The 23,867-nt window shown below is 48.4% G+C and overlaps 2 protein-coding genes across 5 annotated transcripts in view; one reads left to right on the top strand and one right to left on the bottom strand.

Moving 5' to 3' along the window:
• The first annotated feature begins 2,600 nt into the window (after positions 1-2,600).
• esr2b (estrogen receptor 2b) lies at positions 2,601-22,643 on the top strand. 4 transcript variants are annotated; one of them, XM_068339585.1, is made up of 10 exons: positions 2,601-2,891; positions 10,477-10,985; positions 12,184-12,365; positions 12,451-12,567; positions 13,302-13,649; positions 15,900-16,038; positions 18,867-19,000; positions 19,922-20,105; positions 20,650-20,952; positions 21,027-22,643. In XM_068339585.1, the coding sequence occupies exons 2-10, from the start codon at positions 10,558-10,560 to the stop codon at positions 21,130-21,132; spliced, it is 1,941 nt and encodes a 646-aa protein (XP_068195686.1). In that variant the 5' UTR covers positions 2,601-2,891; positions 10,477-10,557; the 3' UTR covers positions 21,133-22,643. The 4 variants fall into 4 exon arrangements, with proteins under 4 accessions (XP_068195686.1, XP_068195685.1, XP_068195683.1 ...); XM_068339584.1 differs by lacking the exon at positions 2,601-2,891 and adding an exon at positions 2,900-3,460; XM_068339582.1 differs by lacking the exon at positions 2,601-2,891 and adding an exon at positions 7,339-7,459.
• Positions 22,554-23,867, bottom strand: part of syne2b (spectrin repeat containing, nuclear envelope 2b) — a 100,628-nt gene continuing 99,314 nt past the window's right edge. Inside the window, exon 125 of the mRNA XM_068339581.1 lies at positions 22,554-23,790. Coding sequence (XP_068195682.1) covers positions 23,589-23,790 — 202 coding nt within the window. The 3' untranslated portion in view covers positions 22,554-23,588. The remainder of the gene's footprint in view (positions 23,791-23,867) is intronic.

Genomic DNA, 23,867 nt, shown 5'->3' with positions numbered 1-23,867 from the left:
AAGAAATCCTTTCCCCCCCTTGAGAAAATGAGATTAATTAACCTGTTATCGCCCAGACTGGGGAACGCAGTAATGACCGTTCTCCAGGAGCTAATCAGGTAATGAAAGCAGCGTCAAGGGCTCCGCGTCCAGAGTAAAGGTTTTATTTTAAAAGGGGGGGGGGGAGCTGCGGGTTAGCAACAAGCATCATTTAAAAAGAAAATCATTATCAAAAAGGTTCTAGAAAGGAAGTGACCTCTGCTGCAGTACGCACGCCGGCCACTAGTTGGCCATGTTTACTTTAAACGCTGTACGTTTAAACTTTCGTATTTGGCTCAAACTAACTCGACTTCAGCGACACGCCCAGCGTTACGCAACGAGATACGACCTCATCCGACTTCCTGATCCTTCCTGTTAGCTTAGCATGTGATGTTAGCATGAAGGTAGCAAATTAGTTCCCTCAGACTGTTTGAGTTTGTACAGTCGGGCTCTGGCTGGACTGAACCGACCAATAGAAGCGCAGTAATATTATTATTATTATTATTATTATTATTATCATCCCCACCTGTCTCGTCTTTTTGGACCTCACTGGTATCCATAGCAACGGTTTGAAACTTTCCAATCAGCAATCAACGATCTCATTCCAGCTGCGAGGCCCGTGATGCTGCGTCCACGGGATCGAGGCCCCAGATGAGGGATCGAGGCCCCAGATGAGGGATCGAGGCCCCAGATGAGGGATCGAGGCCCCAGATGAGGGAACGAGGCCCCAGATGACCTCACGGTGACCCCGGGGGGGGACTGGACCCACAGGTGGGATCAAACCAAAGGACTTTCTGCATTAGAATGAAGTTTTATTTCACTGATATTGTTTCATTTGTTTAATTAAACCTGAATTAAAAGACAGGAACTAAATATCGGATCCGTTCAGATTTAATAGCATAAAATTAAAATAATTGTGTGCTTTTGATTAGTGAGGTGGTAAATGAGCCACTCAGATGGACTGGGTAATTACTGGAAGGTTCTGGTAATGAACTCCAACTCCCACCATCAGCTGCTGAAAGGTTCACGTCCCACTAATGTTCTGATCCTGTGTGTGTGTGTGTGTGTGTGCGTGTGTGTGTGTGTGTGTGTGCGTGCGTGCGTGCGTGCGTGCGTGTGTGTGTGTGTGTGTGTGTGCGTGTGTGCGTGCGTGCGTGTGTGTGTGTGTGTGTGTGCGTGCGTGCGTGCGTGTGTGTGTGTGTGTGTGCGCGTGTGTGTGTTTTGGGAGTGATCGGTAAAAGCAGCGGTGACCCGCCTCTGGGTTCTAATCCCACCACTGATGGGTTCTAATCCCACCGCAGACACAGGAGGAAAAGAAATCCCAGGCCGACGTGAACAGACCAGTAGAATCGATCCAGAAACACGCTTCAGGGACGTAAATCTGTGATTGGTTGATTATTGATTATGTCCAGATTCAAACAGGAAGCAGGGACTTGAACCTTCTTCAGATTGAGAAGAAGGTTCAAGATTATCTTCTTTCTCTGAAATGACTGCTGAGAGATTTGACAGATAATCCCAGAAAAAAGAGGTCGCCTCGTGATTCCCTGAGTGTAATTTTAAATATTCTTAAAAACTCCTATTTGCAGTGTTTTGTGTGTAGAAGTCACTTCCTGTTTGAAGCATTTTTAAACATTTAAGTAAAAATAGATTTAAACATTTAAACCAGGCAACGCTGACAATTAAAGCAAAATTTAACATAAAGGAAAAAAGTTTTTAAAAAGTTCTTCTCAAGAACGCTGGTATTTCTGACGTTCCTGGAATGCAGCACGAAATTCAGTAGAAAGAGTGAAACGTGATCGGTGGCCTCCATCCCATTGTTAGTTCCATCAAAGCATAAACGCACCGAGGAACTTTTAGGAGTGAAATTTAGACACCAGAGACAATAAATCTGTTTTATCTGCAGGGAGGAGTCGCGTTTATAAAAAGAGACGTTTTGTCTGCTTCACATAAAAGTTCTTACCTGCAGCTGGTGTCCAGCAGGAAGACCTCCAACACAGAAGTCCTTTAACAAATTGATTTAAAGATAATTTAAATCAGAAAACCTTAAAGTCAGAGTTCAGAACGTTTGAAAAAAACCTGTTTGACTTCATATTTGAAATGATTTCATTTCAGTTTTCCAACACTGAGATGATGAAGCCCAAAACACAGAAGACACACTTTAATATTTTACTTCTTAAAGCATCAGAACGTTTCTGCCCTTTAAAAAGGACGTTTGTTAAATTAACCCTTTAAAATCTGAACTACTAAATAAATGTTATAAAAATATAATTTTTGGAAAGTAAGATCTTAATGCAACCGTCTTCAAATCTGTAAAAAAAAAATCAGCGCAATTTGTACGTATGAGGTTTAATTAGTATAATTTTTACAGATGCTTGCGTCTGATTGGATAAATCAGGTTTCTCAGGTTTTACAAGAAAAATAATCAGATTTGTGATGAAAAAAGTCTCAAAATCCTGAAATCCAAAGATGATTCCCTAAAGGGTTAATAAATGACTCATCGATAAAGTTAAACAAACATCCAGAGTTTGATTTGATTCTTTTAATCCGGTTTGATTTAAATCAGAATCTCCTCCGCTGGGGCCTCAGGGGGCGGGGCCGGGGGCGGGGCCATCCCAGATGACCCTGGGCGAGGGGGCGGGGCCAACCTGGAGCTGTAGTCGGTTCGTCACGATCCCGACCCACGGACACGCGACCGACTTCACGTCGGTCCAGTGTGGGTGAAGCGCGCACGCGCCTCCGGTTGTCACGCGCGGTGGTGACCGGTTCCACGCGCGCGACCTCCACAGGTACACGGTCACGTGAGTGGCGGACGCACGCGCCCGACGGACGGTTGACCCGGAGCAGCGGAAGTGTGTTTGAGGAGCCGCGGTCAGGTGAGTCACGCGCGGGCAGAAGTCCCTCAGTGACCGGGGGACCACGTGACCGCGGGTCCGGGCTGCGCGCGCACACCCCCGGTGCTTCTACGGTGTTCCGTCCCGTTAATCATTAACTCAGAGCGGACTGGAGTCCGGCCTGCGGTTCGGACCGGACTCCGGTTCCGTTACGACCGGTTTCCACGCCCCTGTGATCACGTGACACCGGGAGGACGACCGGAGCCGCCGGTTAACGGTGGTGGTTTTCCTCCAAACACGCTCCGGTTCCGTTCCGGACCCTCCTCCGCTCCAGAGAGGCGTGCCCGGTGACGCCTCCCGGTCGACCGGAGCTTAAACCCGCACCGGAGGAGGGGGGCGGGGCTCCGTGACGCACCGGAACCCGCTCGAACCATAACGCGCCGCTTGCGTGAGCCGCGCGCTCCGAGTTTCACTTTTACGCGTCGCGGTTCCGGTTCGCTCTGCGTCCAGTGACCGACCGACGCTCCACCGGCGGCGGACCCGCTGCACCGACCCCCACCGGGACCGACCCCCCCACCGGGACCGACCCCCCCACCGGGACCGGCCGACAGGTTTGTTCCGTCTTCATCTGCCTTTTCCCGCCGGGGAGGAGTCGGGTGTCGGTTCGACAGGTGAAGCGGTTCCGTTCGGTTCCGTTCCGGTTGGATTCCCTCTGAATAATCCGATCCGGTGTCGGTTAACTCTGACTAATCCGGTTAACTTAATCCGAACCGATTAAACCGAACTTTGGTTCGGGTTCAGAACCAGAGGAGACGTTTTATAGTTTAGATTAAAAAGTTCTTCCGCTGCGTTCTGCAGATTTATTGATCCAAACCGATCGGTGTGTCTCAACCGGACCGGAGCGGTGTTTGTTTGTTTGTTTGTTTGTTTGTTTGTTTGTTTGTTTGTTTGTTTGTTTGTTTGTTTGTTGGACGGACTCGTTTCTTTATTTTTATCAAATCAGCGGAGTCAGAAACAAGGCTTCTGTTTTACGCGTTATTTTTTGCGGGGTTTTTTTTTGGGGGGGGGCACAAATTAACGGATCTCTCTGTAAATAAAAGCTGAACTAGTAAATAAGAAGGCGGGACTAATATCTGCTTTCTGATCGCGGTTCCGTCCGCGGCCCAAATAAGGCCGTCAGATCCCTCCGCCGGACGCACCGCGTCCAGAGAAAAGTTACAAACAAACCGGAACCGGGTCGGTTCTGACGGTGTTTGGGTCTGAATCTTCTGGAACTCGTTTCTCTTCCACACGCAGGTATGTTCGTGCACGCGCTGCGCCGGTGCGTGCACGCGCGGAGGACGCGTTGCGGCGCGCGGCCTTGAGTTCTGCGCGTAAAGACCGGAGTCCTCCGCCCGGGGATCGCTGCGCTGCGGGGGAGCGGCGGCGCGTGCGCGCGTGGGTGTGCGCGTCCCGTGTGGCTCCAGGGCAGTCCTGAAGACCTGAAGTCCGGTTTGGAACGCACCCCCACCCCACCCTGCCCCCCCTCACGGTGTCCGGGGCTTCGAGCAGCATTCCACCGGCCGGCGCCTTAAAACGCGCCAAGGTCACGCTGATACCCCCCCACCCCCACCCCCACACGACCCCCCCACTACGAGACCATCCACCGGGCGTCCATCACCCGAGATACCGGGAACAGCGTGTAACGAAAACACGCTCCACGTGCTGCAGAGGAGGCCCCCACCGGTGTGTGTGTGTGTGTGTGTGTGTGTGTGTGTGTGTGTGTGTGTCATTAGCAGCATCCGACTTCAGCCAGTACCCGTGCGTAACGGTCCGGTTCTCTCCGGTCCGGTTCTCTCCGGTCCGGTTCTCTCCGGTCCGGTTCTCTCCGGTCCGGTTCGGTTCTCTCCGGTCCGGTTCGGTTCTCTCCGGTCCGGTTCGGTTCTCTCCGGTTCGGTTCTCTCCGGTTCGGTTCTCTCCGGTCCGGTTCGGTTCTCTCCGGTCCGGTTCTCTCCGGTCCGGTTCTCTCCGGTCCGGTTCTCTCCGGTCCGGTTCTCTCCGGTTCGCAGCTGAAACTAAACGAATTATTTTGAAAATAAATTTAAAAATTTATTATAAAAAAATAATTTTTATATAATTTTTTATACAAAAACTTTGAGTAGAATCTGAATCCTGAACAAAGAAAATCAAGTTTTATTGATAAGGTACGTCGTCATGGTAACAGACACTTCAACGCTTTGATGACTGCCATGAAGATGTTCTGCACACGTGACCGGAGGCGTGGCCTCCTTGTCTCACCTGTTGCTTCTGTAACCGGGGGCAACAGGTAGTTGTTGTAGTTGGTGCTGACTCATCAGGAGCGTCTCTGGTTGGATGAGTTTGTTCTTGGTTTTAGTTTTCATGACGATACGATGAAGGACTTCCCATGATGCACTGCTGTCCTCCTGTTCATCAGATGAAGGCCTCTGATTGGTGATCGTTGCCACGGTGACGCTGTGATGAGTGACGCCCTCCTGTTGCATCCGTCAGTTGGGTCGATGCTCATCAGCTGTTGTCGTCATTCTGACGTCTGATTGGTTCAAACTGGAACGCCGTCTTAAAGGTCATTTGGTTTGATGTCTTGTTTCTGATGTCACTTCCTGTCAGAGAGCGAATCAGATTCAGATGGGATCTGGTGGGCGTCGACCGTCGGGTGTCAGTCGGATGGGTTCTACTCTTTGATCTCTGCTTGGTCACATGACCCTGCCTCTTCCTGAGGGCGTGGCCTGTTGAAGGTCATGTGTTGGACTGGTGCAGCTGTGTGTCTGTAAATCCCAGATTGTTTATAGAGTTGATGTGCAGCCGTGACGACCATCTGGGGCCACGCCCAATTGATCTGGGGGGGCGGGGGCAGGTGAGGAAGAGGATGAGGAGGAAGAAACGCTGACGTGAATCCGATTCTGCAGCGATCCAGAGGTTTGTGTTTCTGATTCGTTTGTCTTCCTGTTTGCCGCTCCTGGTGGGCGTGGCTTCCTTCAGGTGTTCACATACCTAGGGGGCGGGGCATAAGATAAAGAAAAAGATGCAGGTGAAGCGGAACCTGCAGCGGAACCAACTTCTGAGTCATTGGTGGGTTTAGAGTTTAGTTGCCCCTCAATTAAAAGCCCTGGAGGCGGGGGGGTCATCGTTGCCTGTCCGTCGGACCCCCCCCCCCCGGTGAATCGGTCACCGCTCCGCCCCTCCAGCGGCTCCTTGTTGCTTTGTGGTCCCACATAGGGGGGGAACAGAACCGGCCAATGGTTCCGTGGGGGGGTCTTTGTGCTCCGGTATGCGCCGCTGGCCCGGCGCCCCCTCCTGATGGGGGGGGGCATCCAGCTCCTTCAGAAACCAAATCAACAGGTTTGTTTTTTCCCACATTTGAACTCCTTTCGGGTCGTTCCTCCTCTAAAGCTGTAAACACGTTTGATTTGTGGAACTTTTCATGAAACGTGTCGGGAAGTAAAAGTTCCTCCTGGTTCTCTGCCTGGTTCCATCCTGGGGGGGCTTTTCTGGACGCTTCCAGGTTGTTGTTCATTCGTCTTCATTCATGAATCACAAAGCAGCGCCAAGTTATTACTCCATGTTTGGAGGCGATGTGGAAACCCTCCTGTTTAAAGAACTCTAATAATCCTGCTCTAAAGTCTCCGTCTGGCTTTCAGTCGGCAGAACCGAACAAATAAAGCAAACCATCAATCAAATAATAAACCTGAACAACGGGGTTAAAAGACCATAAAATGTTGAAGGCTGGATTAAAATCTCTGAGATGTGTCTGGAGTCGTTTCTGGACGGATTCCACCGTAACGCTGCTGTCACTGACATCACAAAGGAGGTGAAGCCGCGTCTGTCCAGGGGGGGTTTTGGGGTCAAAAGATTAAGAAAAGGATCAGATTTATAGTTTGTCTTTGCTGTTGTGACACCAGCGCGGTGCTGAACGCGACCCAAATGAAGTTCCTTCACCATGTTTGACAAATCAATTTCACCAAGATAATATTTGTGAAATAACCTTTTATGTTTTCCTTTTTCTGTAACCACTTATCCCCCCTGAAGCCCCACCCACTCACCCTTTAAGCCCCGCCCTATCTTGTTTTACCTGCCCTCCCCTCTTTTATCATTCTTCCACACTGTTCAACTTTAGAGTGCCGCTTCTATCAAATTATTGATCGTCTATCAGTTCAATATCCGCTAGCAGCGATTAGCCTTTTGGACCGACGTGAGAGGAAGTGTTTAAAGTCCTCCGAGTGAAGCGTGACGTGAGCCTCCTGTCCGTGTTGTGTCTCCGCTTAGGCGGCGCCTTAAAACCGGTTTGGTGTAAAACCTTAAATAGTCTTGTGAAGCGGCGTCCCGAGGGCCGAGCGGCGTCCCGAGGGCCGAGCGGCGTCCCGAGGGCCCGAGCGGCGTCCTGGCATCAAAACCGATCAGCGGTGCCACATCAATGAGTCACCAGAGCAGAAGCTGCACCTCGACGCTGCCCTTTGACCCTTTGCTGCCTGCTGCTGGTTTACCGTGGACGGCTGCCATCGGCGCCCGTCTGTCCAAAGCTCAAACTTCACCACAGTCGTCCCGACAGAACAGGAACATAAAAACCCGACGGCGGAGTGGCGCGGCCCGAGAGAGTAAGTCGGTCCTCTGCCCCCTCGGATCTTTGAGTGGTTTCTGGTGACATGTTGGACCGCGGTTGTGTTTCAAACTGGGGGACAGACGGAGTCGATCTAGACGGTGGTCTGTATTCCGACGGGCTGATAAAGATTCTTTTACGGTCGTGTACGGTTAGAGAAGCGTCCACCTTTCTAGCTGCGGTCCGGTTCCGTTAAACTCGACTTATTGGTGCGTATTGCGGTGTGTTTGACGGACGCTTCATCGGGTCGGTTCTCGGGAGTCTCTCCGGCGTCACGATGACCCAACGACTTGACCCGGTGTCCGTTGGCGTCTTCGGGTTCTGCTCAAGCCAAGTCCGGCCCAACCCGCCGTTGGTCGCCCACAAGCCTACGAGGCGACGAGGGCCAAACCCAAACTGTGAAATTTGGTTTAAATTTAACAAAAGCATCTTGAAGGTTCTTCGATAAAACTTTATTGGTCTCAGGTTTGCGTCGCCAGCAGGTTAGCCTGGTCGTGATGGTTTAACGAGGTTTTAAATGTTGACCCACATTGCCGTTATTGGTCCGTGTCAATCATTGGCCGTTGCCGTTAGCAGCCAGCAGATAGCGTGTGTTCTTGTGTGTGTTTGTGTGTGTTTGTGTGTGTGTTTGTGTGTGTGTTGGCTGACGCTGGTGTGTTTATCACACGTCAAACAGAGGATTTAATCTAACGTTAAACTCCCTCCGTTAGGTTTAAAATAAACGTTTGGCTGAATGCTGACATTCAGGGAGTCGTGTGTTTGAGTGTGTGTTGCTGTTAGCAGCTGTTAGCAGCTGTTAGCAGCTGTTAGCAGCTGTTAGCAGCTGTTAGCCTGTTGTCATGTTTTCTTCTTTAAATGACAGAAGGTAATTGACGGACGTCTGCGGCGTCCAGTTGCAGGTCGACAGGTTGGGGTCACGCTGACCCGACCCAACAGGGTGGGACACATGTTGGACAATGATTTGCTGTACTTCGCGTCTCTTTGATGTGACGTCTCCCGTCTTCAGTCAAGCTGTCCAAACTTTTACGAGAGGTAAATATCGTCTTTCAAGGGATTCAAAACGGCACCGGGGGGCCGGACACGACTCTGACGTCGTGTTTTAGATGAAACAAGAGACTCACCATGAATCCCGACCACCACTACCTCCAGATGCATCGTGGGTCCTGATGGGGGGTGGCCACACCTGGTCCACCAGGTGATCTGGGGGTTGGGTCCTTCAGAGTCTTGGGTACTGGTCTAGAGGACTTCCCTGCCTCCAGCGCGGTCCGGTCTACGTCCTCTGGATGTGGCGCTCTGGTTGTTGTGATTGTCTCTCCGTACTTTCGGGATATAAATTTGGGATTGGTTGAATTACAGAATTGTTTCTGTTCCTCTAAAGGTTATGATCTTGAAAGAAAGACTTAGTCGAGGGACCAAAACTCGACCTGGTTTATATATATTTGAGTAGTCCATTTAAAAACGGGGGCGGGTTCTCTTAACTCGGGCCTGAAACCTGCTCTGAGTTTCTCCAGCTGTCAGGAAGTCGGTGGACGCTTCAAGCGTGGAATTAGATTGGCCCCCCCGGGCACCGGGTTTAAATGCAGATGAAGTTTCCCAGAGGAACGATTCCTGGAATACAGGGACATAAATCGGCGTCCCTTTCTGTTAGATCTGGTCCACACGTGCGACAGCAGGATCTCATTCTGCTCTGACTGTGAGTCACTGAGTAAAGAAAACATCCCATTATCTGGTGTTTTCATGTGGATCCATGAGTGTCCTTGAATAATAGCAGCAGGGCCGGCATCGGACTGGAGGAACTGAACCGAGCCGCCGCTCGATACTGGAAGACGACCTGATGCAGGACTGAACCAAGACGATCAATAGCAGGAGGACCTGTTTTATTTCATCTGGCCTCTTTTTTCAGAGAACACACTGAATTGATCTGTAAATGAATTTACTCATCTTCCTCAAAGTCCCCGTCTGTGTTTTGTCAACTGCGTTCACCACCCGGGCAAGAAAACGTGTCGCGTTCAGGGAGGAAGTTAAACAAAGACCTTCAGGACAGACCTAGAGTTAATACCAGGAAATGTGAACCCAGGTCAACAGCTAGGCTAGGCTAGTTAGCTAGCAAATGAATGTGAGGTGTGTGGGTGATGTCATCTAGAAAGTCTATCAAGATGTCGGTTCGACGCAACTTTCATTAAGCTGCATGTAAACGTTTGCTGACGACTCTTTGCTGACGACTCTTTGCTGATGACTCTATACATATAGATAGATAGATACTTTATAGTTTAGTATATAAGTCCTGTTAGTGCTGCATGTGTCTGTTAGTGTAATGTATGTCTTGTGGTATGTCCTGTGATGTCAGTGTTTCTTTTTCTCCTGGTGTTTATCCAGTATTATTCGTTATGTAATGCCTGAGCAGTGGATCTATCTATCTATCTATCTATCTATCTATCTATCTATCTATCTATCTATCTATCTATCTATCTATCTATCTATCTATCTATCTATCTATCTATCTATGGGACGTCACAACTGTGGGAGCTGCAGCAGATGTTTTGTGAACCACCTGTTAAACTGTTAGCATTGCTTGTTACCAGTTAGCAGTTATGGTTCTACGCCCATCATGGTGCCACACCTAGTGCAAAGGGTATCCCTTTGGACTAACTAGCTAGCATCGGCTACAGTTGCCTCTGTAGCGATGGGTAAAGACACCTGTCTGGCGCGTTGAGGCAGACCCGCCGTCACACAAACCTGAAACTGTTTTCCCTGGAATCCGATGCTTTTCCTCTAACGCAGACTCGATATGCTCAACGTAGCATCCTTATCTTGCGTAGTGTGGCGTCCTTATCTCCTCGTGGGAAGTCATCCCCATCATAGCTGCATGTTCGTAGCGCCGGAACAGCCGCTCAAGGTTAAGGCTCTCCCTGTTTCCTGTCGGCGTGCGATCCAGAGTATCCTTGTTATTTTAAGGAGCGGCGATGAGGTCATGTGACTTTAAAGGTGATGCGTTCTTTCTCTGCCTCTCCACAGGACTCGCCCACACCAGAACATGCACTAGTGGAACCATCGTCTTCATCGCCCTTTCCACACGTACAGTCGCTTCTGGCCGCCATGGCCTCCTCCCCCGGGCTGGACGCCCACCCGATGCCCCTGCCTCAGTTCCAGGAGGTGGACTCCAGCAAGACAGAGAGGCCCAGTTCCCCCGGACTCATGCCTAGCGTCTACAGCCCCCCCCTGGGCATGGACGGCCACACCGTATGCATCCCATCCCCCTACACGGACAGTAGCCATGACTACAACCACAGCCACGGACCTCTGACCTTTTACAGCCCGTCGGTGCTGAGCTACGCCCGGCCCCCCATCACTGACAGCCCGTCGTCTCTGTGCTCCTCCCTCAGTCCGTCCGCCTTCTGGCCGTCCCACAACCACCCCAACGTACCCTCACTGACTCTGCACTGCCCCCAGCCCCTGGTCTACAACGAGCCCAGCCCACACGCCCCCTGGCTGGAGTCCAAAGCCCACAGCCTCGGCTCCATCGGGTAGGTCTGCTGCCCCCGGTGGCTGGGACGACGGTCAGGACTCAACACGTTGATGTCTTTCGTAGAGTATTATGGTGGCTTCAGGAGGTATGGTGGTTCAGGAGTATTCAGGTGTTTCTGGAATGAAGGCTTTGCTGTTTTCAGTCTTTTTGGGGGCTTTATTACCTTTACTTGACAGGATAGTGACAGGAAACGGAGGAAGAGCTCAGTGTTCCAGTGTTCTAGTATCTGTTAGGAGTAGAACGCTACCTCATGTCTCCATCGTTGACCATAACAGTGCTAGGAAATGCTTGAAACTTGTCCACCCGGCCCATTTGGTGTTCCTAAGCAGATGATCCCGGTAAAATATTAATACCGAGGTGATTGTCTGGGAGGTGGATCGGGGCCAAAAAAAAGGCCTCTTACGCTAAATTAATCATTAAAAATGCAATCATGCAGAAGAGTCTTCCTGGTGGCTGTTTTACATGTCGAGGTGAGAAGAAGAAAAGGCTTCAGTGGTTTCGTTTTTGGAGCTCTTTGGATGTACAGAAGGGTGACGGTGGCTAATAAACCACCAATTATTAACACGACTTTTAGCAATAGGGTTCCAGTTTCAATGGATGAGCTGCTGGTACTCCATCCAGTACGAGGAGAAGCAGAGTAAATGGCTGTCACCATGGTGACATCACCATCATGTGTCTGGATGTCCTGGGCTCACAGAGATGCACCCATTTGTTCCTTTCATGGACCTGAACGCTGGCAGAAATCACCCCAGCACTTAGACGGGTCCTCGTTCTCCGAGGGTCCTACAGGTCCAGTCAGGAGGTAACGCAACATTGCCCCCCAAAAAGAAATGTAGGAACAGAAAATCAGGCAATTTCTGCTCCCCGACAGGCAGCCTGTTGGTGCTGATGGTGAAATGATTGGATGATAGTGAAATTATTACTGCTGGCAGGTTAAAGGCAGATTCAACATGCAGATTCTAGCAGGTATTCAGGATTCGTCTCCGTGTCTGCTAGCAGATGATAGCTGTAATCGCTCCGCCGGCGGATCCTTCAGGTTCTATTCTCATTATGTTTCAGTGACAGGATGAAGTCTGAGGTTTTCTGATGGTTGACTGAGACGTTGTGGAGACATTTCCAGCCTGAGCGTAATACCAGGTGCCAGACGGGCTTCAAACTGTAAATGTCACGCTTCACCGAGGTGTTTCCTCCCGCAGCTCCATCAAGCCACCGGGAAAGAGGTCGGAGCAGGAAGGCGTGAACGGCTCCCTGTGCTCCGCGGCGGTGGGGAAGGCCGACATGCACTTCTGCGCCGTGTGCCACGACTACGCGTCCGGGTACCACTACGGCGTGTGGTCCTGCGAGGGCTGCAAGGCCTTCTTCAAGAGGAGCATCCAAGGTAGGAGCTCATTCCCACGCCACCGTTCACGCCTCCTTCAGACAGATTGCTGCTCAACGTCTCTGTCCCCCCCCAAACCCCCCAGGACACAACGACTACATCTGCCCCGCCACCAACCAGTGCACCATCGACAAGAACCGACGCAAGAGCTGCCAGGCCTGCCGCTTACGCAAATGCTACGAAGTGGGCATGATGAAGTGTGGTAGGTGGTTAGCTTTGTGTTAGCCTAGCAATGACTTTTATGGATCTACAACTTTAAATTTTGGTTTAGTTCCAGGAGTTCAGTGTTCTCCTTTACGTGTGTCCTCGTGTCCTCGATGCACATATTTAGATAGAGGTACACGATCGTCAGACAGCGTGTGGGACGCTAGCTTAAAGTATTTACAATACAAAATCGATGTGGCCTTTTTTCGTGATTTAATATTGGGAAAAAATGCACTTCAACAAAAATATTCACTATTTATCAATTTCACCACCCGGAAATCTCCATTATGTTTGGATCTCACCTGTGTGATTCACCTGTGTGACTCACCTGTGTGATTCTGCCTGATTAAAATCGACCAATCAGCAACAGGTGTGCTGGTTCTAAGCTGCAGTGAGAGAGGAGTTAGTTCGACCCCCCAGAGAACAAGAAGAGTCCTGTTGGGTTTGTCTGTCTGTTAAAACGCTGCTTTTTCTTACTTATTTAGAATGAATTTCCACTAAATTTTAAAGGGGTTCAGATCAGGCTAAAGCTAGCTGTTTAGCATCAACACGTTTACCACCAACACATTTAGCATCAACACGCTTGGCATCAACACGCTTAGCATCAACACGCTTAGCGCAGTCAAAACATGAGCGTCCTGAAGTGGAGCGTTGCTCCCGGACGGGAGCTCCTGCCCTTGAAGGCAGCAGTTTTGTCTGAGGGGGGGGTAACACTCTGTCTTTGCCCACCAGGCGTGAGGCGTGAACGCTGCACCTACCGGGGGGCGCGGCACCGCCGCGGCGGACTGCAGCCGAGGGACGGGGGCAGGAACGTGGTGAGGGTGGGGCTGGGCTCCAGGATGCAGAGGCACCTCCACCTGGAGGCCCCCCTTGCCCCCCTCCCTCAGGTGAACCGGGCGCTCCACTCGTCCATGAGCCCCGAGGAGTTCATCTCCCGCATCATGGAGGCGGAGCCTCCCGACATCTACCTGATGGAGGACCTGAAGAAGCCCTTCACCGAGACCAGCATGATGATGTCACTGACCAACCTGGCTGACAAGGAGCTGGTGCTGATGATCAGCTGGGCCAAGAAGATCCCTGGTAGGGGTGTGTGTGTGTGTGTGTGTGTGTGTGTGTGTGTGTACATCTGTCTGTCTATAGTGTTTTATTGGTTACATTTAAACTACACAAACATCTAATACACATGTGTCAAACTCAAGGCCTGGGGGCCAAATGTGGCCCTCCACATCATTTAATGTGGCCCTCAAGAGCATCAAAGGTCAGAGTGTCTAAAATAAAGTGTGCTTTAAGCAAAACTACATTTCCCACAATGCAGTAGTTCAGTCCATCTTAACTCTGACTAAACGTAGTGAACAAAGTTAATGTCCTAACTTGTGTCTGATGTTATTTTTCTTTATTGATTGATAGTTTGATCCTTGATTGATGGAGTTCTGTGGGTTTAATAACCTGACAAATGAAAAGGATTTATGTTAGAACAGAGAAACAAATAAACATGTTTTTTCTGTCTAACTGTAATGTTTGGAACTAGAATCAGTCAGAAATTCAGTTATTTAACATTAAGGAGTAGTTACATTTAGTTACATTACACTGAGTTACATTTAGTTACATTTATTAGTTACATTAAGGAGTAGTTACATTTAGTTACATTACACTGAGTTACATTTAGTTACATTTATTAGTTACATTAAGGAGTAGTTACATTTAGTTACATTACACTGAGTTACATTTAGTTACATTTATTAGTTACATTAAGGAGTAGTTACATTTAGTTACATTACACTGAGTTACATTTAGTTACATTTATTAGTTACATTAAGGAGTAGTTACATTTAGTTACATTACACTGAGTTACATTTAGTTACATTTATTAGTTACATTAAGGAGTAGTTACATTTAGTTACATTACACTGAGTTACATTTAGTTACATTTATTAGTTACATTAAGGAGTAGTTACATTTAGTTACATTACACTGAGTTACATTTAGTTACATTTATTAGTTACATTAAGGAGTAGTTACATTTAGTTACATTACACTGAGTTACATTTAGTTACATTTATTAGTTATATTAAGGAGTAGTTACATTTAGTTACATTACACTGAGTTACATTTAGTTACATTTATTAGTTACATTAAGGAGTAGTTACATTTAGTTACATTACACTGAGTTACATTTAGTTACATTTATTAGTTACATTAAGGAGTAGTTACATTTAGTTACATTACACTGAGTTACATTGAGTTACATTTATTAGTTACATTAAGGAGTAGTTACATTTAGTTACATTACACTGAGTTACATTTAGTTACATTTATTAGTTACATTAAGGAGTAGTTACATTTAGTTACATTACACTGAGTTACATTTAGTTACATTTATTAGTTACATTAAGGAGTAGTTACATTTAGTTACATTACACTGAGTTACATTTAGTTACATTTATTAGTTCTGGCCCCTTGAGGACAGATGTGATGCTGATGTGGCCCTCGGTGAAGAAGAGTTTGACCCCCCCATCTGATTATTATTCAGGACCCTGGCTGATTGGTTGATCATCTCGATGACAGCCAATCAGTGTCCTCCTCCTTTTCTCTGGTTTTTAGTCCAGGGCTGGACTGAAGGACGATCACAGGTTCTCGTTAGCGTTCAGACCGATCCTCCTCCTCCTCCTCCTGTCGTATTCCTTTTATTCCTTCTGTCTCCTTTCCTTTGCCTCCACCTCCTCCTCCTCCTCTCCCCCCCCCCCTCCTCTTCCTCTCTCCTCCTCCTCCTCTCACCTCGCGCCTCTCAGCCCAGCGGGTGGCGCTCCAGGAGGGTGTTAATGTGACGGGATCACAAAGACGACACTTTTTTTCAATAGAGACCATTTTCCAAAGGTTTTTTCCTCCTGTTCTCTGACAGGAGTAGAAATGAGTGTCGGCTTCGTGAAGGAGCTCAGAGGAGGTGAGAAGAACTGAGTCCTCGTGTCCCACCACGTCATTAAAGGCTTCAGATCAGAACGTTTCAGGTGGAGAAGCAGAAGCACTAATCTGTGTTTTAGTTAATAAAAACTAATCAGCTTTGTGCCACAGACCAGTTTAACGGCAGATCAACTTTAAACTGTTTTATTCTAACTATAATAATAAAGGTGAATCCAGTTTGAATCAACTTTATTAGCAGCGTCCTCGTGATGTCACACATTAGCAGCATTAGCATTCAGAACAACTTGAAGACTCCTAACGTTAAATCTTTCATTACATCCAATCCAAGCTTTGGTTTCCCAAACCCCTGACTGTGGGCGTGGCAGGGGCGTGGCTTCTGGCTCTGACCCCACCTGGTGTGTGTCGTCTCAGGCTTCGTGGAGCTGAGTCTGGCGGACCAGATCCACCTGCTGAAGTGCTGCTGGCTGGAGATCCTGATGCTGGGGCTGATGTGGAGGTCAGTGGACCACCCTGGGAAACTCATCTTCTCTCCAGACTTCAAACTCAATAGGTGAGCATGTCTGATGGACGGGCGTGGTTCCACTAAAGTAGACCGGATGTTAGCGGCTATCGGCTAGCAGAACGCCGCGTAGCCTTAACGATGAAACGGCCGTAAATCAATGTTTTATCAAAGACGCTGAACGGTTTGACGCTATCGTCCAGGAGGCGTTAAAGGAACTATTAGTGAACCTATTTCAATCAGATGCCGATATTTTACAGCTCATGTCTCACTGGAGTTTAGCTTATGACTTTTTATTGTGTATAAAATCATCTAAACGTGATTTTTGATATTTAGAAGTGAAGAAAGCAGAAGTCAGAAGTAGTTTTTTATGAAAGGAGGTGTTATCAGACGGGGTCCTGAACTCCCCCGAGCTACAGCTTGTTAGCTATGGAAGCACCAAAAGCGTGTGTGTGTGTTTGTGTGTGTGTGTGTGTGTGTGTGTGTGTGTGTGTGTGTGTGTGTGTGTGTGTGTGTGTATTCATGTGTTTTATTGATGGTCTCTTCTTTCAACTGTCAAGTTTTTGTGTTTCATCTCTTTAAGGTTTTGGATCTCATTAGCGTTAGCTCGACCTGAAGAAAGGTCCCGTAGAATCAATTAACAGAAACTCTCGTTTCTCTCACTAATTAATTCCTGTCAAAGACAGAAAGTTGGTCAGAGTTTGACTCAAATGAAGTGATGATGTGTTTCTGGTCTCTACTTCCTGTCTCTGGGTCTGTTCGGGACGTTCCTGGACTGGGTTTGAGGCAGAAAGGTGTCTCCTCTGTGTTGATGATGTGCTTCTGTTGGTGTCATCATTCAGCAAACACTGGACTCGTCTGAGTGGTTAGTCGTGGTGGGAAAATGGACCGTCAGATGGACAGGAAGTGGGTGTTGTGATGAAGACACCCTCGGCTTACCTGTTAGTCTATGTTCTAACCAACACCTGTGGTCATGAGCTCAGATGGAAGCCACCAGAGATCTGCTCCTTCATTGGTTGAGGTAGTTCAGGGGACTACCTGGTCTGGGAAGGGATTGGATCCCCCAGGAGGAACCGGCAATGTTTCCTTGGTGACTTCACCCAAGATTAGTGGTAGAAAATGGACAGAAGTGGTATTTCATGGGTAAAAGTTCCACTGTTAATTCTAGACTGCCTGTTCATGGGTAAATGTTGGCGTTTCTTCCTGCCCCGCTCCGTCCTCCGGTTAAATAAAGGCTGGGAAGTTTATCCTCAAACAAGAACGAAGGTGGGTCCGAGTCTCGTGTGCAGCTGCCGTGTTTGCTACAACATTGTCGGTGGTTACGGTTTAATCTTCCCACATTGTGACACAATAAACACGGCGCTCACGCAGGCCTTGGGGCAATAAAAAGATACCAGCAGCGTTTGGTGCAGATAGATCTCATTTCTGGACTGCAGGCTCGTTCTCTTGCCAAAAAATCTTTTATCACCCGATGTTCTGTTCCACGCCGACCTTCAACTCTGTCCTGACAACGGCCGTCTGTTTCTGGCTGTTCGCTTCATGGCGTTGGAGGTAAACACGCTCAACCAACCGGTAGGATCGCCTGGTCGTTCCTGCGATGTGTCAGCAGAAGCTGAATATTAAAGTGACGACAGTTCATCCAGGTGTCCAAAGGGCAGGAGAGCCAAGATAGGAAGTCATTAGATCTGATTATTGGCTGTAATTGCTGATAATTCATATTGCTGATTGGTGGCCAGAGGTGTAATCAATCAAAGATCTGAGGTCTCATTTTATGCTCTAGTCAGGAGGGAAGAGAAGCTGAACAATTAAATATTGACAGGAAGTAGATCCTCTGGAATGAAGGAGATGCCTCTGGTGGTGAGGGATGGAGGTGGAGGGGTGGAGGTGGAGGGATGGAGGTGGAGGGGTGGAGGTGGAGGGATGGAGGTGGAGGGGTGGAGGTGGAGGGGTGGAGGTGGAGGGATGGAGGTGGAGGGGTGGAGGTGGAGGGGTGGAGGTGGAGGGGTGGAGGTGGAGGGATGGAGGAGGGTTGTGGATCTTGCTGGACTGAAATGTCACCACAGCAGGAGAGAATAATAAATAATAATAAAGGGCTTGCAAATGATTGGCTGAAGGAGTCAGGCTGTGATTGGACAAGAGGAGGAAGTGCTGGTGATGTAGAGATCTTCTCTAAGCTGCTCGGATCTTTTGAACATAGCGACCGGTGCTGATGATGTTGCTTTTGTCTTGTACTATCCATCCACACCTGTTGCTTCTTTCTCTGCACCATGCTAACAGATATCCCTTCAAGCTAACACACCGACTAGCCAACAATGATCTGCTTGTGCTCTGAATTTATACGTTCTTGACTGATGATGATTCTAAACGTTTTGCTTTGTCACCTGACGACCTTCGTCTTCTCTGTACATTTACATGAGGACAGTTAACCAGCTGGTCTTCCTGTTGGTCTGAGCGTTGGGTATTAGCTTTGTTCCGGGGCTCCTACCAGGGAAACGGTCGCTACGGGCTCAGGTTAGCCTCCATGTGTTTTGGTAGCGCTGCCCTGATTGGTCTCCATCAGCCGGTGGAGCTTCTGCTCAGGAAAACCTCCTGGAATCAGATCCATCCAGTTCAACAAGCGGCTGGTCGACTGTCCTAAAGTTAGACCAACAATCTGGGTCTGTGGTTCCACATCGGTTCTCATGCCTCAGGTGTTTACAGACATTCAGAAAATGAAGGGAAATTAAATAGAAATCAGTAAAATAATTCCTTGTTTCTTGTAAAAACATCAGTGAAACTTGTTGTTTTGGGGCGACACTGACCGGAGCGTCCCGCAGGTGAACTCCAGGTGACTTCAGCTTGTTTCTCACCTGTTTCTCCTCCCACCCCTGTTCCCGTAGGGAGGAGGGCCAGTGCGTGGAGGGCATCATGGAGATCTTCGACATGCTTCTGGCGGCCACCTCTCGCTTCCGGGAGCTGAAGCTGCAGAGGGAGGAGTACGTCTGTCTGAAGGCCATGATCCTCCTCAACTCCAGTGAGTCCCACTCCCGCAGCCGCTACACGGCGCAGCTAGCTAGCAGCGAGCTGTTTGATGGCGTCCGGTCGATACGGCGTGTTTGTGGTGGTTGTGTAACCAGATAAGATTGTCCTCTGCTGTGTTGTGGTTTCTGACAGTCGTTTGGAACCCAACGGGTCAATGACACCCGCCTCACTTCTGACCCAGAGACTTTCTCCTGAACCAGTCGTTAGCTTTGAGGCTAACAGAAATGACTCTACCTACAAACAAAGCTAGCTAGCTGTAGCTGGTGGCTAAACGCTCGTCCAGTTTGTGGAAATTCTGGAAAATAAACTCATCAAGAAGGTTTTCTTCTCACATCTCTTTGTTTGGTTTGTTAGCATCTCCTGGTTTGTTAGCTTTTGGTTTGTTAGCTTGTCGTTGGGAAGCGCTTTGATGCTATCGTTCAGGACAAACCTTCAGAACTTTGATTTCTTAGCTAGACCTGACCTTTGGGGACGGAGGACGTATTTAAACACTTTCTTTGATCCTCCGGTCACGCCGTCCTCTCCCCTCTCACCCGACACCCCCGGCAGACACGTTACAGGTTGCACTGAGGTGGTTGACCTCTTCCTGTTGGCGTGACATCACAGACTTTAGCAAAGTTCCCCCGAGAGCACGCGGACGAGCCGCTTCTCCTGCCAGCGTCGGCCCTCTTTGTGAACTCAGGCGGGGGGGGGGGGGGTAAAGGACACGCCGAGCGACAAACGGAAGTTGGGACTGTTAACCCCTTTCATACCAGAGTTCTTCACAGAGTTGGGGTTAATCTCACCGTGTTCATGAACTCCAGGGGAAATGTTCCGTATGGCCGATTCACAGTCGTGCTCCCCAGATTATGAACCTTTTATAAGTTTGGACGGTTACCTTTGTCGAGTCATTCTACGTCCAACTGTTTTGCAGATCTGTGCTCGGCCTCCCCCCAGACTGCTGAGGAGCTGGAGAGCAGGAACAAGCTGCTCCGCCTGCTGGACCTGGTGATCGATGCTCTGGTCTGGGCCATCTCCAAGCTGGGCCTGTCCACCCAGCAGCAGACTCTACGGCTGGGACACCTCACCATGCTGCTGTCCCACATCCGCCACGTCAGGTACGACCAGACACGACCAGACACGACCAGACACGACCAGACACGACCGACCAGACACGACCGACCAGACACGACCGGACACGACCGGACACGACTGACCAGACACGACCGACCAGACACGACCAGACATGACCAGACACGACCGACCAGACACGACCAGACATGACCAGACACGACCGACCAGACACGACCGACCAGACACCCCAGACACGGGAAACCGGAAGAATCTCTCGTTTGACACGTCCCCGTTTGGGAACAGGAGTCTAACGTCTTCATGGAGCCAACAAAACATCCTCCTTCGTGATTATAAAAATGAATTGATGTCTCACTGTCCGTTAGATCACAGCTCGTAGATAGAAAAGACGAAGCTGACACTGTTGAAACAAACGACTTTGTCTCATGATGCAAAAACAACTGGATGGATTTTCAGGGAAATTTTGGGTTGGCTTCCATCCTTTTTTCTTATTTTCTGCTTTTTGAACATTGATGGAGGATTCTGGATGTTTTTGTCATCAAAAGGCGTCACTTCCTCCGTTTCTTACAGCAACAAAGGCATGGACCATCTGTCCACCATGAAGAGGAAGAACGTGGTTCTGGTGTACGACCTCCTCCTGGAGATGCTGGACGCCAACACGTCCAGCGGCGGCAGCCAGACGTCCTCCTCACCGGGTTCCGACTCGTACTCCGACCAGAACCAGTTCCCGCCACCCGGGTCCGGGATGCCGTCGGACCAGAGCGCCGGCGACGCCGTGGCGTCCCCACAAGCCCCCATCCTGGATGGACACCTGCGGGCCGTACGCCTCCAGGCCTCGCCGCCGTTCGAGGCTCTGGTGCCTCACATGAACGAGTAAGTTTCAGAGCACCGGCGATCAAATCGATCAATTGATCACCAATCGGTAACCGTGGTAATGTCCCTTACAGGTACGCCCACCCCGAGCAGTGGCCAATGGAGTCGGGCAACGCCGTTCCACCGATGGAAACCACGGGCGTCGCCCCCGACTGCGTCATCATGGAGCGACAAGTTTAAGGGCGGGACTGTCGGCCGAATGAGACTGAAGCTGAAACGGCGTTTCAGATCCAGAAGAGGAAAAAAAAAAGACAAGGATGATTTAAAAAAAAAAAAGAAGAAGCCCAACAAAAACAGTGTGTTTGTGCGGTAAAGTTTTTCTCTTGTTAAGATGTTTTTAGTCTTTGGGAAAAAAAACAAAACGGTTTTTGATCGGATGTATATTTTGTGTGCGTAAACATTTCCTGTGGATGTTCACTACAGCCGGCGTCCGGCGGAACACGGCTGACCCTCTGAAGTGAGTTTTGATATGCAGTATTTCTATCTCTTTTTTCACCTCGGTGTAAAACATACGGAACCGGCCATCTCTGAACGGTTACCGTGGCAACGCAGCCAACAAACAAAAAAACAAAACAAAAAGAGAGGTGGTGTTTTCTATCTCACCGTGGTGTTTCCTCTGTCACTACTTGGTGTACTTTGGTGTTTGGATCCGTGCCGGTTCATCAGGACTGTGTTTCCTACAAACTGCGCTTGTCGGTGGAGTGGAAGCGGCGATTTGTGGCCTTTAAACTCAATGACTGTTCGGTTAATGTTGTCAAACCAAGGCTGGATTTACACGTCATCGAATGTGGCACATGTATGTTCTAAAGCAGTTTGTTTTTATTCTGACTCATGTTCGCTTCACCATCGGTCCAAATCTGCTCTCCAAAAGGTAAAGTTAGCTTGTAGCTCGCTAGTTGTACATATATAATGGTTGTAACTTGCTACTTTCATTCATTGGTTGGTTTCCGTCATGCTAACGTAACTTAGCCACATGTTTACAATAAGCTGGCATGCCAAACCTTATGTACTTAATGTTTCAAAAAATACAAGAAATTGGAAGCGTAGACTTGATTTAACGTGTGAAGTTAATAATACTGAGTGATTAACTAATTTAAATATTTAAGTCGTAAAGAGTTTTTGGTGTTTAGAGATGAACAAAAAGAAAAAACGCAGAAAAATTCTAGTTTGAACTGAGCTAATGTACCTCAATGTCGTATTTGAAGTGTAATTGTGCTAAACATCACAAGTAAAAATGAAATGTGGACATAAAAACTCCAAAATGTTAAGCTACTTGCTATTTACTGTTAGCATGTTCCAGAAAAAATCACGGTCGGGTTATTTGTATTTATGTTTGAACATATTTGAAGATATTTTAAAATGCTAAACTCTAAACTTTAAAGCGAATGAAATCTGTGCCATGTTCTGGTGTAAATCCACTCTTGGTGTTAGATTAGCCTACCGCTGCTAACAGCAGCTGCTAATGCTGTCCGCTGTCCTTTCTTTGCTGATGACTGTAGCTTCTACATGCATGATGCTCATCAGAGTTCATATCTCGTAGCGGTTTCTACCTGTCAGACGTCGTTAGCTATCCAGCCATACGCTAAACATACAAACGCAGATAATGGCAAACAGTTTATTGTCAATCAGAAGTGACAATCTATACATCCCATAAATAAGTGTCCACAAAATAAATCAAACTTTACACACTTTGTTTGCTTCTGTCCTGCTGGCCTTTTGAGTTTAAATCAAACCAGAAACTCCAGCATTTAGGATCAATAACGTACCTGATCGATCTTTGATTGTGCTTGTACTCGGTTACATTCAATGCCTGCAGGATCCATACATTCAGGTGCGGCTTGTCGGGTTCATCAGCCGCCAACGCCTCCAGCATCGCAGGTAAAGTCCCGTTCCGACGGTTTTGGATCCATTTTGACCATCATAAAGTTAAATTTAATAGTATGTTTGGACTGAAAGAAGACACGCCTCCACACATTATTATCCTCACAAAGGGCTCGTTGGCAGTGTGGTTAGCGCTAATGTTGCTATATCATTATTAGCCAAAGGTTCTTAAAAAGTTTCTCCCTGTAAAAAGTTTTTAAAAGTCTGCAAAGCGATTTTATTAGCTATTAGTCACCAGTGCAGCTGAACGCTGCCCTCTAGTGGTCATAAATCTTGAACAAATCGTAAAAAGATTGGATTCAATGATTTTAAATATTCAAAAATACTGGCCGTAAGATTTTTACAGAATCATAAGAAAATATCCTTTCTACTCAGGTACGACGTGGAAACGCCACGAATACAGAAAATAAAAGTATTTCAAACTGTCGCTCACTGATGTTACTTTGACAGTTCTGAGTGACGCATGAAAATATTTACTGCATTTAGTTCTTTTTTTGTACAGAATTCCCTTAAATGTTTTCCTTTATGATAAATGCTGTTAGCTACCGATAACGACGAACCCCAACAATTGTTTAACGCTGGTCGATGTGGACGTTCGGACTAAAACCCGTCGACGGCTTCGTGTTCAGGAGAAACAATAAATAGATCCTTAAATACAATAAAATGAATAATTCCTGTTCTTTGTGGATTAAACGTCTCTTAGTTCTCCGGTTCGTCCTCCAGCTGTGAGATGAAGTTCAGCGCCGCCGCCGGCTTCACGTGGGCGGGGGCCCGTTGGTGTAGCGCAGCATGGGGTAGAAGGAGCGGGCGAAGGTGTTGGAGGCGGAGCAGCTGGAGTCGTTCTCCGTCAGGCAGGTGAGGAGGAGGAGCAGGAGGAAGAGCAGCTGCAGCGGGAAGGCGGCGCGCACAACCCGGTAGAGGAGAGAGCGCCGGGGGGCGGAGTCTCTCTGCTCCTCCCTGCATGGGAATGGAGGGGGTGTGGTAAAAAAAAAAGGCGTGTGCAGCGAGCTGATTGGACGAGATTAAAAAAAGGG

This window comes from Antennarius striatus, chromosome 17, assembly GCF_040054535.1.
Source record: "Antennarius striatus isolate MH-2024 chromosome 17, ASM4005453v1, whole genome shotgun sequence".
In the NCBI taxonomy this organism is placed as follows: domain Eukaryota; kingdom Metazoa; phylum Chordata; class Actinopteri; order Lophiiformes; family Antennariidae; genus Antennarius; species Antennarius striatus.
The sequence above is the reverse complement of the archived record's forward strand: the minus strand, read 5'-3'. Positions and strand labels throughout refer to the sequence as shown.

What these genes read in the sequence shown, in the direction of transcription:
- esr2b (XM_068339585.1), top strand. Translation starts at nt 10,558, where the DNA reads ATGGCCTCCTCCCCCGGGCTGGACGCCCACCCGATGCCCCTGCCTCAG. An exon ending in CATGATCCTCCTCAACTCCA is followed by an intron (nt 19,001 to 19,921) that starts GTGAGTCCCACT and finishes ACTGTTTTGCAG; the next exon opens with ATCTGTGCTCGGCCTCCCCC. An exon ending in TCCCACATCCGCCACGTCAG is followed by an intron (nt 20,106 to 20,649) that starts GTACGACCAGAC and finishes CGTTTCTTACAG; the next exon opens with CAACAAAGGCATGGACCATC.